At 42.1% G+C, this 16219-nt stretch overlaps 1 protein-coding gene across 10 annotated transcripts in view; it reads left to right on the top strand.

The window, feature by feature from the left end:
• The first annotated feature begins 11296 nt into the window (after positions 1-11296).
• The window catches only part of CPLANE1 (ciliogenesis and planar polarity effector complex subunit 1), a 104809-nt gene continuing 99886 nt past the window's right edge, over positions 11297-16219 (top strand). For 9 of the 10 annotated variants that reach the window (XR_010658983.1, XM_065905212.1, XM_065905209.1 and 6 more), the window contains exons 1-4: positions 11297-11418; positions 14309-14435; positions 15637-15772; positions 15891-16010. Coding sequence is in view for 9 of the 10 variants with exons in the window: in XM_065905212.1 (XP_065761284.1) it covers positions 14355-14435; positions 15637-15772; positions 15891-16010 (337 nt within the window). In the remaining variant the exon portion in view is untranslated. Of the gene's footprint in view, positions 11419-11726; positions 11860-14308; positions 14436-15636; positions 15773-15890; positions 16011-16219 lie in introns of those variants that run through there. The other variant, XM_065905206.1, reaches the window with a different exon arrangement.

Raw genomic sequence — 16219 nt, 5'->3', positions numbered from 1 at the left:
CCTCTTTTAGGATTTGAAATAGCTGGATTCCATCACCTCCATTAGCTTTATTCATATTGATGCTTCCAAAGGCCCACTTGACTTCACACTCCAGAATGTCTGGCTCTACGTAGTGATCACACCATTATCGTAATCTGGGTCATTAAGATCTTTTTGTATAGTTCTGTGTATTCTTACCACATCTTAATATATTCTGCTTCTGTTAGGTCCATACCATTTCTGTCCTTTATAGATAGATAATAAATAACTAATAAATTAAAAATAGATAATAAATAGTCAAAATAAATAGATAATAAATAAAAATAAATTTTAAACCTTAATCAGTTTGTCATGTTGGAGCTAGGACTATTGTATCATATCTCCATCCCGCACTTGAGTGCCTACCTCTGTAATGAACATTTCCAGTTGAATGATTGCTGAAGCTCCTCATTCAAAACATGAATAAATCACTCATTTCTCTCTCCCTGCCCCCTTCCTCCTCCTGTTCCTCTGTTTTCTACCTCAGTCTTTATCTAATTATTCAAGTCAGACATACAGATCTCATCTTTAAATTCTTTCCCTTCCCTCCAAATCCAATTAGTCACCAATCCCCCACCCCCACCCCTGCCACAGCATATGGCAGGTGGGATCTTAGTTCCCAGACCAGGGATCAAACCCACTCCCCCTGCAGTGGAAGCAAGGATTCTTAGCCACTGGGTCTCCAGGGAAGTCCCAGTCACGAAATTCTAAGCAAATCTATTTAATGAAGTATCTCATCAATTACCTCACTAGTTTAGGTTCTTAGAGTTTAATCAGGTATCCTATTTCATTAATACACATACAATAGTCTGTAAGTGGTTTTCCTCCCTCTAATTGGACACCTTCATTTTTCCCCCCACACTAAAGTCAGTTTTCAAGAATGTAAACCTAAATATTAACAAGAGGTGGCAAGAATGCACAGAAGAACTGTACAAAAAAAGATCTTCATGATCCAGAGAATCACAATGGTGTGACCACTCACCTAGAGCCAGGCATCCTGGAATGTGAAGTCAAGTGGGCCTTAGAAAGCATCACTATGAACAAAGCTAGTGGATGTGACGGAATTCCAGTTGAGCTATTTCAAATCCTGAAAGATGATGCTGGGAAAGTGCTGCACTCAATATGCCAGCAAATTTGGAAAACTCAGCAGTGGTCACAGGACTGGAAAAGGTCAGTTTTCATTCCAGTCCCAAAGAAAGGCAATGTCAAAGAATGCTCAAACTACTGCACAATTGTACTCATCTCACACACTAGTAAGGTAATGCTCAAAATTCTCCAAGCCAGGCTTCAACAATACATGAACCGAGAACTTCCAGATGTTCAAGCTGGTTTTAGAAAAGGCAGAGGAACCAGAGATCAAATTGCCAATATCCGCTGGATCATTGAAAAAGCAAGAGAGTTCCAGAAAAACATTTCTGCTTTATTGACTACGCCAAAGCCTTCGACTGTGTGGATCACAATAAACTGTGGAAAATTCTGAAGGAGATGGGAATACCAGACCACCTGACCTGCCTCTTGAGAAACCTGTATGCAGGTCAGGAAGCAACAGTTAGAACTGGACATGGAACAACAGACTGGTTCCAAATAGGGAAAGGAGTACGTCAAGGCTGTATATTGTCACCCTTCTTACTTAGCTTATATGCAGAGTACATCATGAGAAACGCTGGGCTGGAAGAAGCACAAGCTGGAATCAAGATTGCTGGGAGAAATATCAATAACCTCAGATATGCAGATGACACCACCTTTATGGTAGAAAGTGAAGAGGAACTAAAAAGCCTCTTGATGAAAGTAAAAGAGGAGAGTGAAAAAGTTGGCTTAAAGCTTAACATTCAGAAAACTAAGATCATGGCATCTGGTCCCATCACCTCATGGGGAGACAGTGGAAACAGTGTCAGACTTTATTTTGGGGGGCTCCAAAATCACTGCAGATGGTGACTGCGGCCATGAAAGTAAAAGACACTTACTCCTTGGAAGGAAAGTTATGACCAACCTAGATAGCATATTAAAAAGCAGAGACATTACTTTGCCAACAAAGATCTGTCTGGTCAAGGCTATGGTTTTTCCAGTGGTCATGTATGGATGTGAGAGTTGGACTGTGAAGAAGCCTGAGTGTCAAAGAATTGATGCTTTTGAGCTGTGGTGTTGGAGAAGACTCGAGTCCCTTGGAGTGCAAGGAGATCCAACCAGTCCATCCTAAAGGAGATCAGTCCTGGGTGTTCATTGGAAGGACTGACGCTGAAGCTGCAACTCCAATACTTTGGCCACCTCATGCAAAGAGTTGACTCGTTGGAAAAGACTCTGATGCTGGGAGGGACTGGGGGCAGGAGGAGAAGGGGATGACAGGATGAGATGGCTGGATGGCATCACCGACTCGATGGGCATGAGTTTGAGTAAACTCTGGGAGTTTGTGATGGACAGGAAGGCCTGGCATGCTGTGATTCATGGGGTCCCAAAGAGTCGGTCACGACTGAGTGACTGACCTGAACTGAAACCTAAATATATTACACCCCTTTCTTTTCCTTCAGAAGAAATTTCAGATTCCTGGTGTGATATGAGGATGCCACTGAAGTTAACAAAAGTAAAAACCAGAATCTCAAGTTAGTTTAAGCAAAAGCAGAATGTATTGCCCTTCAAATCTAAGAAGTCCAAATAATAGAGAAGCCTCCACATGGCTAGACCATGACTTCAGTATTTTCAGGGCTTTCTCTAGCTTGGTTCCCTCCTCCTCTGAATGTATTTTTTGTCTCCTTCTGCAGTTTGCTCCATAAATCCTGGGACAGTGCAGGCAGTATCAAGTTTCTTCATTTTTGTTTGCTCTAACCCAGAGGTAAATTCAACAGACAAGTCCCAGAAAGGGCACTGATGAACCCAGCTTCAGTTATAGACTCAGCTGTGGGGTGCAGAATCATTCTCCAGACAATACAGAAGAGGAAGGAAGTGCTTCCTGAAAAACTGCATGTTGGGCACACCTCAGTCCACTGTATCTGTCCACCTACCTTACCACTAAGTGTCTTGTGCTTTGATGAAAACTCTAAACCCATAGATCCAAGAAACTCAGTGAACCCAGAGCAGGAAAAACACAAAATCATACCAAAGCATGACATCAACAAATTCTCAGCAAGCTAGGAACTAAAAGAACTTCCTCAGTCTGATAAAAGGTATCTGTGAAAAATGTACAGCTAAAATTGTACTTAATGGTGGAAGACTAAACACTTTCTCAAAGTTAAAAATAAGGTTTCTTTTCAATGAGGATTAGAGCTCCTGATCAGCACAATTTGGCAAGAGAAATAAAAGACGTTCAAATTGGAAAAGCGGAAAGCAGAATTATTCAGAACATAATTATGTAGAAGATCCTAAAGAATATACAGAAAATAGTAGAACTATTAAACAGAACAAACTGCTAAAACTAGTAAGTTTAGCAAGACCACAGGATATAAGGTCAATGTATATAAACGAATTCCAAGGCTTCCTTAGTGGCTCAGTGGTAAAGGATCTGCCTGCCGATGCAGGAGACATGGGTTCTACCCCTAGTCCAGGAAGATCCCACATGCCACAGAGCAGCTAAGCCTGTGCGCTGAGACTTGAGCCTGTGCTCTAGAGCCTGGGAGCTGCAACTATTGAACCCACATGCTGCAACTACTGACGTCTGCAACCCTAGAGCAAAAAAGAGAAGCCACTGCAATGAGAAGTCCATACACCCCAACTGGAGAGAAGCCCCCACTCTCCACAACTAGAGAAAAACCTGCAGCAATGAAGACTCAGCACAGTCAATGAATATATAAATACATAAAATTTTTTAAAAACTGCATGTCAATATACCAGCAGCAAGTAGTCAAAAACTTCTAAATACTCATTTAAATAACATTAAAAACCACAAAATAAGATTAATTTTAACTATATAGGAGACCTATACATTGGAAACTGAGATAGTCCTGGAAGCAAGTAGATAAGAAATATGCAACACTCATGGATTGGAAGAATAAACAGGAATATTAACCATGAATTCTCATGAAATGGATACATAGTGCATTGCCAACCAGATTTACAGCACACTTGTAGAAATGTACAAGCTGATTCTAAAATTTATATGGAAATCCGAGGTCCTAGGATAGTGAAAACAGATTTGAAAAAAAAATCTGAGAATACTGATTTCAAGATTTTGGTATAAAGCTACTGTAATTATGATAATGTGGCATTGGTATATCAATAGAACAAAAGGGTACAGAAATAGATGCACATGTATATGGACAATGCATTTTCAAGAACGTGCCAAGGTAATTCAGTAGGAGAAAGAATAGTCTTTTCAGTAAATGGTGCTGGAACCAAGGAATATCTGGGAGTGGTGGTTTAGTTGCTAAGTCGTGTTCAACTCTTGTTACTCCACAGACTAAAGCGCTAGGCTGCTTTCTTCATGGATTTCCCAGGCAAGAATACTGGAGTGGGTTGCCATTTCCTCTTCCAGGGGATCCTCCTGACCCAGGGATCAAACACTGGGAGCTGCAAAAACTGAGCCCTCAAGTCACAACTGCTGAAGCCTGTCACCCTAGAGCTTGTGCTCAGCAACAAGAGAAGCCACCGCAAGGAATAGCCCACGCGCTCCACAACTAGAGAGAAGCTCATGCAGCCACGGAGACCCCGTGCAGCCAAAACAAGTAATTTTTTAAAAAATCAAACATCCATTGTTTTCACATATTGTCACACTCAATGTTTTTATCAGTGTATCTGTTCTCCTGTATAATTCATATCCTGAAAGAAAAGGACTAGAGTCCATCCCTCTTGACACCATTTTTGGTGAACAAAATAATTTAGATGCTAACAATTATAAAAATACACCAAAAAATGCTACAAACTTTATAATGTAAAAGGATAAATATAAGTAAAAATCTCAAAATGTTTCCATATGAAGGCAACATGATTACATATCTTGAAAAACCAAGTGAATCACAAAACAATTTGAAAAAAAAAAAAAACAATTTAACAAGCAAATAGGAGGGCAAAAAAAAAAAAAAGAAAATAGGAGGGCTAGTAACATAGCAAGCTAAATTGACTATAGTGTATTTCCACATGCCAGTAATAAAAATCAGAGTTTGTAATAAAAGTAATCACATGCCTAATAATGAGAAATATTAAATATTTCATTTAGTTTCAAGTGCCATCAATTAACCATTTTTTAATGTACTACCAAGGAAAAAAAGTTGTCAATTAAACTGACATAATGGACTCATCACTTAGAATTTTTTATATCTATTGAAAGATAGATTTTATACTTTTTGGACAGGGAAGGGGGATTTATTTATTTTTTTTAATTGAAATATAGTTGATTTATAATGTGTTCCTTTCAGGTGTACTGCAGAGTCATTCAGTTATCCATATACATAAATATTCTTTTTTAGAGTCTTTTTCATTATCAGATCAATTCTTCTGAACTATTTTTGGACTTACTGATAGGATACGCAATCTGCCAGGATCCTTTATGTCCCACACCTTTGCAGGATATGCCAAGAATGTAAAACCCAGACTGCTCTTACCAACCATTTCTGAGGGGTTTTGCAGAGGTAACATCCCAAACAATGAGTTAGTCCACTTGCTACTCACAATAAAAGTGAGAAACAGCCCAGCTTAATGTTCCTCACCTATTAAAAGAAAAAAACCCACTTCATCCACCTAGGCACCTGTGCTGTTGGCGTGGGAACTGGGAGTCACAGGGAATCTCATGAACATCATACTAACACTCTGTCTACTGCTTTTGCCTTAAGAAATAAAGTCCTTTTCTCTAACTACAGGCATCTGTTGTTTTCTCTCAGCACCATGAAACAGTAAGAGGAGAGTTCATTAGCTTGTGAGTAGGCTAAAATTACAATCTTCACAAACTCTGAAAATGTCAATTTATGTCCATAAAAATGTTGGTGATGAGGCATTTCTTAAAAGTGTTCTACGTTATATTCAGGGCTCGTGTGACCTCAATCTAGATGAATGAGACGTGAGGGGAGGTGGCCTTATGGGAAAGACACTTCTTCACCCTTATGATAAATCCATCAAAAGGATTGTTCTCCCTCTCAGGGTGATTGTGGCTTGTCTGTCTTAAGTCAGGGCTTCCCTTGTGGCTCAGCTGGTAAAGAATCTACCTGCAATGCAGGAGACCTGGGTTCGATTCCTAGGTTGGGAAGGTCCCCTGGAGAAGGGAAAGGCTACCCACTCCAGTATTCTGGCCTGGAGAATTCCATGGACAGCCCATGGGGTCTCAAAGAGTGGGACACGACTGAGTGACTTTCACTTTTGTCTTAAGTCATTGGTGTGCTGGGGCCCCTGGGACTGGGTTTTGAGCGCTGACTCTTAAATTTTCAGGGAATTTTTGAGCTGATTGATGAAAACTTGGAAAACATCATGGTGAGAAAATGTGCACCACAGAAACTGGCAAATACTGTAAATCATGGTATCTCCTCTACCTTGTAAAGCAGGTTGTCAAATATTTACCTGTCTGCACTGCTTTAAGTCCTATCTGGCCGATTGGTTAGCTGGGGATAGTACGACATGAGAGGACAGAGTTACGTGCTATTAATGGACAGAGTTATGTACTATTAATGAGGCTGCTGAGGTTCACCTCTGAGTGTGTGGAACAGCAGTTGTCAAAGAGTCTGCTGAGCTAGCACCCAATACCTTGTGTGTGGACTCTGCAACAGGAGCTCACTTTACATCCCCTGGATATGTCCTACAATTATTCCATATGCTATATCTAAAATCATAATCTTTCTCCACTTCTCTTTCACAACCCTACTCATCCTTTAAAGGTGAATCTGTTTGGGACCCAACAGATGACCGCTTTTATCTTTGTTTAAATGGTGTGTGTGCGTGTTAGTCACTCAGTCGTGTCTGACTCTTTGTTTAAGTGGTAGCTTTCAATGTTTTAAACAAACCTTTACTTGAAATAACATACAGAAAAGTACACAAATCATATAATAATGTCTTCTCAAAGTGAACATACCTATTTAGCTACCGCCTCATTCAAAATACAGAACCTTACCTAAAAGCACAGGTTCTTTCCTGTGTCCTGTCCTGACAGCCCAGGTCTTGGTATTCAACTTATTTTTCTTTCTGCACTGGTCATCTGTTTCCTTCTGATGGGTTTTCTGAAAGTAAAACCACTTCAATTGCCATTTAAACAAGAGAGAATTCAGGACTTGAAAATTAAAAGGATGCATGTTACGACAATCACTGTTACACTTATCTAAAAATAAGGTACAAACCACGTCTGGGCAAGCTATGGGCACACACCTGCCCAGCCCTCATCTGCCAGGTTACAGGTGTGATGGGTCCACTTTTCTGAAGCAGAGCCTCAGAAGAGAAATCAGAGAATGGTTTCTACTTTTGATGACACCTGCATTCACAGATAGGGGGACTCTCCACATTTCCTGTTATATCAAATTCAAAGCATTAAAGCATGAATATGGGCTTTTGCGATAATGCAGGGACAATCCAGAGAGGACTCAGAATATACATAAGAGGGGTACTATCCAAGAAGAAAAGCCCTCTGGCTTAGTGGAAACAAAGAATCAGATATGCCTCTGTCTCAAAACCTCAAGGAGACAGTGTTGAAAAGTTGAAAGCAAAGTAGCTTTTCTAAATTATTGGAAAAGACAGTCCTAATTAGAATGCTCTCTCTCCCCCAATATGGGGGTGACCCCAACAGAATAAAACACGGTGACATGTTATAATTAGAGGAAAGAGCTGAGTCGTCATTCCTGAACTGCTCTCAGCCCTTATGTTTAGTTCAAGACACAGAATATTCTCACATGCTCTGGGGAACTTGAGAGCAAGGAGATCCCCCTGTAAAGGCAACAGAATACAGACATGAAGGGGATGGCTGAGCCTTAGGGGGTGTGATTGCATCATCAAGAGAGAAATTAAAGACTCTAGCTACAGACGTTGGGTTTGCCAGGTGGTTCAGTGGTTAAGAGTCCACTGGCCAACACAGGAGTTGAAAACTTGAGAAGATCCCCTGAAGAAGGAAATAGCAACCCACTCCAGTATTTTTGCCTGGGAAATTTCATGGATAGAGGAGCCTGGGAAATCTCATGGACAGAGAAGCCTGGTGGGCTACAAGTCCATAGGAGTCACAGGAGAGTTGGGCATGACTTGGGACTAAACGATAACAAGAAGATAAGGACACCAATGCGATAGACCCAGGAGCCAATATCAGACATCCTGAAGAAAGGATAGCTAAGAATATAAAAAATAAAATTTGAATGCAAACACTCTCTCTCTCGATGCCTTTAGGGCACAGAACCCCTCCTCCCACTCTCATTATGAATCCACTTGGTAGATTGAATAGAATGAGAAAAAGACAATCTGCAAGGCACAGCATTTATTTGAAAGAGATTTAGCAAAAAAGAAATGGAAGTACCATTACTTGTCAAGGTAAAGACTTTCCCTGGTACATATTGGGTTGGAGGCTCAAGAAGAATCCTTAATTAAAGATAAAAATTTAAATTACATTTGCCTTGTAAAATAGGTGTAAATGTGCCATCTTCTCACTTTACCACAAAAGAAGCCAGCCTGAAGGCAAACAGCAGAGTGACGAGAAGAAAAACGGAAGAGCCCTGCCTGATCAAAACTTGCAAGCTACCTGCTGAACCCCTGGGTTAATGAGCTAATCAACTTCTCTTTTTGCTAAATCTGGTTTGTGTGTGGTTCTCTATTACTTACGATCTTTATTAGGTTTAAAGATAAGCAATTTATTAATAAATCAGCCAGTAAATTGAAGTTGGGAATTGAACATAAGATGTCTAACATCTTAAACTGGACTCTTGATCACTGTACCATTATACAAAACTCAAATGTTATTCCCTCTGCTGCAACTGCAACCACTTGCTACTTAAGGACTGGTCCAAGGACCGGCAGAATTGGTGCCACCTGGGAGCTTGTTAAGAGAGTCAATCTTAGGGCCCCACCTACCCCAGACCTACTGAATCAGAATCTAGATTTTTTTTTCATTTATTTTTATTAGTTGGAGGCTAATTACTTTACAATATTGTAGTGGTTTTTGTCATACATTGACATGAATCAGCCATGGATTTACATGTATTCCCCATCCCTATCCCCCCTCCCACCTCCCTCTCTACCCGATCCCTCTGGGAGAATCTACATTTTTAACAATATTCCCAGGTGATTTGCAGGTACATTAAAGTTTGAGAAATACTGTTTTACATCATTCTTTTCTTTGGGCTTGTACAGCATGTTCCTTATTCATTGCTAATTACCTAGTCTTCTATCTCCTCACCAAACCTGTGATACCCTTGAAGACAGAAATATGTATTACTATTGTTAATATTCTAAGCACTTGTGATGAAGACTGCTAATCATCCACCAAAATTATTCTATCAGTCTCACTGGTACACTGCTAATCTGTATTTGCCAGCCTGCTTTGTGGCTAGATGTGAACAAATGATGAAATTCTCTATGCAATATAACCAGAAATACCGTGTACCACCATACTGGACCCAGGTCTCAAGACTGTGGGGATGCTCCCTCCTTTTCCCCTTTCCTTTGACTTGAATCCCACTTGGATATCAGTCTTGATTATGCAACTAGGTATTGGAGAATTACAGGATGAGTATCTCAAAGGTACCTAGATCGCTGAATAATTGTGTTGAGCAGAACAAACCTAACAAACTAAATCATCTGTAATAGATACACAAGTAAGAAATAATTGCCTTTGTTCTCTAGGTCACTAATTTATGGTAGAGGCTTTTTGATATGGTGCCCTAGTCTATCCTAATTAACTCACCACTCCATCTTTTTAAAATAATTCTTTGTTGCTACACTGGCTTCTCTTGAGTTGCATCAAGTGGGGGCTACTCTCTAGTTGTGGTACTTCAGCTTCTTACTGAAGTGGCTTCTCTTGTTGCGGAGTCCTGGCTCTAGGGTGTGTGGGCTTCAGTAGGTGCAGCTCCCGGGCTCTACAGTGAAGGCTCAATGGTTGCGGCGCAGCGGCTTGCTCAGTTGCTCCACCGCATATGGGATCTTCCGAGATCAGGGATCAAACCCGTGTTTCCTGTATGGACAGGTAGATTCTTTACCACTGAGCCATCAGGGAAGCCACCACTCCATCTTATAATAGACCTCAGCTTATAATAATTCCCTTTGTTGGGGGAGAATGGCCTCAGATACACACAGACAAGTAAGCCCTCAGCAGCGATTTCTGCACCATATCATCCCAGCCATAGCTGACTGATCCAAGAGTAAATCCCATATCCAAACTGCACCACTTGAATTTTCCCTCCAAGAGATTTCCAGTTCTGAACTGAGGTTGAGAAAAACTGGAGCTGAGTCAAGTTCATTAACAAGGATTTAAAGCTGCACTGCACAATACAGAGCCACAGCCACACATAGCTATTTGAATTGAATCAAAATAAAAAATTCAGGGTCTCAGTTGCACTAGCTTCATTGTATGTTCTTATGTCCTGACATGTAATACTTTAGATCTGCATAAAACTCACATTATCAGGAGGGTTGTTCAGAGTCCCAGAATTTCATTTTGGCAGTGTGGTCTACATTGCCATCAGAAAACCAAACCAAAACTAAGTAACTGGTGCTCTACATTTGGGAATCAACTGGAGTTTTAATGCAGTAGACTGTTTTGGACATGTTTAATATGTTGATTTTAGACTATATCAAGTGTGTTTGCAAGAGGCAAATAAAGATTTATTGCCAGAATCATCAGTTTTTGTAGTTCTTGTTCAGGTGCTCAATCGTGTCCAACTCTTTGTGACCCCATAGACTGTAGCAGGCCAGGCTTCCCTCTCCTTCACCAACTCCTGGAGCTTGCTCAAACTCATGTCCATTGAATCGGTGATGCCATCCAACCATCTGATCCTCTGCTGTCCCCTTCTCCTCCTGCTTCAATCTATCCCAGCATCAGGGTCTTTTCAAATGAGTCAGTTCTTTGCAATCCTTTGGCCAAAGGATTGGAGTTTTCAGCTTCAGCATCAGTCTTTCCAATGAATGTTCAGGACTGATTTCTTTTAGGATGGATTGGTTGGATCTCCTTACAGTCCAAGGGACTCTCAAGAGTCTTCTCCAACACCACAGTTCAAAAGCATCAAGAAGGGACGCAGGCGGGGAGGCAGCGGAGGCGCAGGACCGCAGGGAGGACGAGGGCGGGAACCCCGGGAGACCCGGCGGAGAGAAGGATTGGGGAACGCCTCCAGCCTCCCGCCCGCGCTCCCAGCCGGCTCGGAGCAGGCGCACTGGCGGCGCTCGCCCGCCTCCCTTCCCCGCCCTCCGCCGTCGCCAAGGCGCAGGCTCGCGTCGGGGCGGGCAGCTCCGCCCGTCTCCGTCGCCCTTCTTCATCTCAGCCTAGTCGCGCCTTCCCAGACCCGGACGGGCCAGGCCCTGGCGGAGGTAACTGCCCGCAGATTCCCGTCTGGCACGGCCCCAGCCTCCTGCGCTCGCCCTCCGGCGCGCGGCGTCCTCCGGCTCCTCCGCCCCCTCACGCTCTCGAGTCTCGGCTCGCCCGCGACCTCCCAGCCCCGCCATCCCCCGCCGCACCCAGCCCCACCACCCGGTCTCCCGGCGTCGTCCTCCCGCCGCGGCATCCTCGGCCTCACGGAGGCGCGGGGTCGCCCTCGGCTGGCTGGGAACGAAGTCCGGTTCGGGCTCGACCTCGGCCTCGGCCCGGTGTCCTCCAGCTCCTGCCCGGTCCCCGGTGGACGCCGCGGTGGCAGCTCTCGGGGGTGGAGGGCGGCGCTGCCCCGCGCGGTCCGGGAGGGGATCTCAGAGGGGTCCCTGGGATGCCTCATGCGGGGTGGTCGTGGGCCAACTCCTGTGTGACATTGGTGGGCGGTAAGTTGAGCGCGGAGGAATGGGCGTGATTTCTCAGGCTCGTCTGTGGTGGAAACCACCGAACAACTTGGATTATTCCTCTGGAAGTTGCTTTTGCCAGTGTTTTAAATTAAGATGTAGGGGGGGCGGAGGTGGAGGGAAGGTAAAACTTAACCTGTTTCTCCTCCTCACATATTTTGTGTGGTCGAGTTTATCTGTCGTCCATTAACTAATTTGACATGTTTTATGGTGTTTATTAGTATCCATCTGTAGGCTTCCCAGGTGGCGCTAGTGGTAAAGAACCCGCCGGCCCATGCGGGAGACATAAGAGACCCAAGTTCGATCCCTGGGGTGGGAAGATCCCCCGGAGGAGGGAATGGCAACCCTCTCCAGTATTCTTGCCTGGAAAATCCCATGGATAGAGGAGCCTCGCGGGCTACAGTCCATGGGCTCGCAAAGAGTCAGACAGGACTGAGCTTCCAAGCACACACATCTGTAGGAACCATTAGTGATTTTAGTGCCTGTCGGTATACGGCACAGATAACCTTCGCTCTGTAACAAGAGGTGATTTTCAGAGCTTTAAGAGACAGAAGACCACCCGTCATCAAATTCTGTCGGGCTCAGTCTTTACATCTTGAAATGATTAGCTAGTTTTTTATCCTTTACTTTTTGCCGCGCAGCATGCAGTGCCTTAGACTCACTCTTCCCCTACCCGCCCCCCTGCCCGCATCGTACTCATCATACTCGTGGCCCAGTGCAAGACAACCATCAAAATCAGAAAATCAACATTCATCTGTTACAACCATCTAATCCTCAGTTTCTCTTTCTATTCAGGTTTTTCCACTTCTCCCATATTGTCCTTTATAGTGCAAACATAAAGTTTACAAATTACTGACCTCATGTTGTTGTCTGGTTTTTCTCTTTGGGACTAGTTTTTCAGTCTTTTCCCAACTTTCATAACCTTAAAACTTTTAAAGGTTACAGATCAGTTATTTTGTAAAATATCCCTTGGTTTGGCTTTGCCTGATATTTACTTGTGATTAGATTACGGTTATGGTCCCTTGTACATATGTCATCACAGATGTTTTTCGCATTTTAACTGTTAAGTGGCAGGTGATTTCCTTTTGTCCTATTCTGATTATTTTCATTTTGATCCTTAGGTACAATGGAATCTGCTCAGTTTCTTCATTGTGAAGTGACTCTTTTGTCTTTTGTAATTAATGAATATTTTATAGGGAGATATTTTGAAACAATGTAAATATACCATTTTGTATCAAGTGTTCAATTTAATAAGTTACTTTTTTATGATTATATGGATTCATGGTTTCCTGTTTTAGTCCATGGATTTTTAAATCCATTACTGTAATTTGTTCTGATGCTCCAAGTGTCCTAACTTTGTTCTATGGGATCCCTTTCATTATGGCTTCTGTGTCCTCACTTTTCTTGGCTCTAAATCACTGTGTCAGATTCTCCCACTGTGTGATCATCCTCCCAAGATTCACTCAAGAATGGACCATTCACCCAAGATTATGCTCCTGTCACCCCAGTAGGACTCTGACAAACGGGTCATGGCCTCTATTGAAACCATCCCCATACCCAGCACGGAGACTTGCTGGGCATCTTTACATCATATTATTTCAGGGCTTCACTTCTATGTTGTCTAGTTTGGACGTTCTTAGAGCTCTGTGGCTTAGGGCAGTTTGACTGCTTATGTGATGATTGAAGGCTTCAACAGTAATTATTCCAGGGAGTAAGGTAGAAGGTGTGGGGCGTCCTAGGTGGCTCAGAGAAAGAATCTGCCTGCCAATGCAGGAGACACAGGAGATGTGGGTTCGATCCCTGTGTTGGGAAGATCTCCTGAAGGAGGAAATGGTAACCCACTCCAGTCTTCTTGCCTGGAAAATCCCATGGACAGAAGAGCCTGATCGACTATAGTCAGCCAGGCTATAAAGGTTGCAAAGAGTCAGACACAACTGAGCTAATAAGCATGCACAAACACAAGGTAGAAGATGTATTGCCTTGTATGAGCTAGCCTTGTGAAATGCATAGCCTCACTTCCATTTTAGTCTTGGTCAAAGTAGTAAAAAACCACCCAATTTCAAGGGATGAGGCATAGACCAGAGCGCTCAATGAGAGAGAGGAGTGTTAAAGTCGTAGTGTAAGAAGAGCGTATGGGGTAGGGGGTATTTTTGTGGTCGTCTTTGGAAAGATGAGAAAGTAATCACATAGAAACTATATTGTCAAGATATTCTCCAAATTTGTGTTTATTTTCATAGTCTGAGGAATAACTTGTCAAAAAAGCAAACACGTTTTGCCTAACTATTCAAGATTAGATACTGAATAAGGTATCAGCATTTTACCTTTAAAAGAGAGTAAGCTTGAGCTAATGAAAAAGTCTTTTACTAAAACTTTATGAAAACTCCTAAGATCTTCAGTAAATATTACATGTTCTTATCATTTTTTTTTATAGCATCTTGTGACTTTTGACTTAATTGGTCTTTGATATCTTAACAAGCATGGAGATAAGATTAGAAGTTTTGACTTCAACTAGTATCAAGCAGAAAAAACCCTGGCCACGAGTCTCCTGGTTGGGACAGGTAAGTTTTTCTTCAGTTGGACAGTATCAGTTGTAATATGTGTTAAATGTGTGCTTTGCCTCTGAGATCAAAGAATAACCTTTAAAAAATAAAATAGCCTCTACAGAAGGATCACTTGCCCACTGAGCAGGATTTTGTGTATTTGTATGGTAGGAGGCTGGCAGAGATGGGGAGGGAACCCAGTCTTTCTGTGGTCTGATCACATTAATCACCTCTCTCATCACTCTCTTGCTCCTTTTCTCCATCACCTGCTTCATCTTCTTCACAATCCTTTGTTGCTTTGCTCTTGGAGTCCTGGGATGGTATATCATCCTCACTCTCATCTTCTGGGCTTTCCTGGGAATTCTGGGACATAGTTTCTTCACCCTTATCAAGTCCCAGTTTTTGAGATTGCCCAGCCACAAAGCCTTTCTGCAGTTATTGAAAATGAGCATGGCTTTCACATCTACAGGGTCTTTTTTGAGCAAAGGCACATGTTTGGGGAGTTTCATGTCCTGGTGAATCTTGGAATTCCCACGCAGGTGATGAAGCAGCCTCATTTCTAACTGGAAGGTTTCCAATAAGCTCAGCATTTTCTGGATGTTTTCTAAAACTGAAGTCTACGAGCACATGCTACTGCTTCAGAAATGAGAAGCCATGTTTATTTAAGTAAATAATTTAAAACTTGCCCATACTGCTCTTCAGATCGATGAGCTAACAGCAGATAACTCAGTTTGGGCTAGCAGAATTGGAAGACACTCCAGTTTTAAACTTCAAATAAATCTTAGTGTGGCTACTAGGTCATACTACCTAGTAATTCTAATAAGAGGTACTTTTAAGATAGAATGAAAAAATTTTCGGGTTACATAATTAGCCTTATTGTTGGGACTTCTCTGATGGTCAAGTGATCAATAATCCTCTTTCCAATGCAGGGGATGTGGATTCGAGCCCTGGTCGGGGAACTAAGATCCCACTTGCCACTGGGCAGCTAAGCCCCCATGCCACAACTAGAGAAGCCCTTGAGCCACAGTGAAGACCCAGCACAGCCAATAAATAAATAAAACTCCTTTTTAAAAATGCCCTTATTGTTCATTTTATGATGTGTAGTACAAATATACCATCTTTCTTAGATGTCACTTTCTTTCCTTTCTGTGATAACTTAGGTAGGAGGTTGAATTAACTTCTGGCATCTCTTAAGTTTCTCACATATTTCTTCTCCTAGGAAAATGAAGCTGTTTTTCTTTTGGATGATAAATTCGTAAATGAAATTAATTTGCTCTCAGGAAGGACAAAGAAGAAAATTCCCAGTCTTCAGCCTTTGTTGAAGGATGTTATACTCCTAACAACCTCCAGTAATGGTTAAGTAGTACTGATATTGTCAAAAGGCTAGATTACCTGTATTTTAAAAAATAATTTTGGGGGTAATATTAAGGGAAATGTTAGGCTGTAAGCATTGTATTTCTGTTTTGAAAACAGATGCGTGGCTGGCTGGGGTACTCACTACAGGGGAAGTTTTCCTCTGGAACAAAGATCAAGATTGTTTGAAAACCATACAAGCAACTGAAAAGCCTAAGGAAATGATTAAAGCTGCAGTAGGTGGGAGTTTTTTTATTTGTTTAAATTGATTTAACTTGATATATAGGAGGAAAAGAAATATGCCTCTGCTTGTGTAAATATCTGTATATATTTCCATGTATATGTAAGTATTTTTTGATGTTGGTTATTTGTAACACTAAGGTTCATCTTGTGGAAGAAAAATCTGGCATGCCTAATATATCTGTGATAGCAGTTGGTTCCTAATATCA

This window comes from Muntiacus reevesi, chromosome 14 (assembly GCF_963930625.1).
Source record: "Muntiacus reevesi chromosome 14, mMunRee1.1, whole genome shotgun sequence".
Classification (NCBI taxonomy): Eukaryota; Metazoa; Chordata; class Mammalia; order Artiodactyla; family Cervidae; genus Muntiacus; species Muntiacus reevesi.
This window is presented reverse-complemented; position numbering and strand designations above follow the sequence as displayed.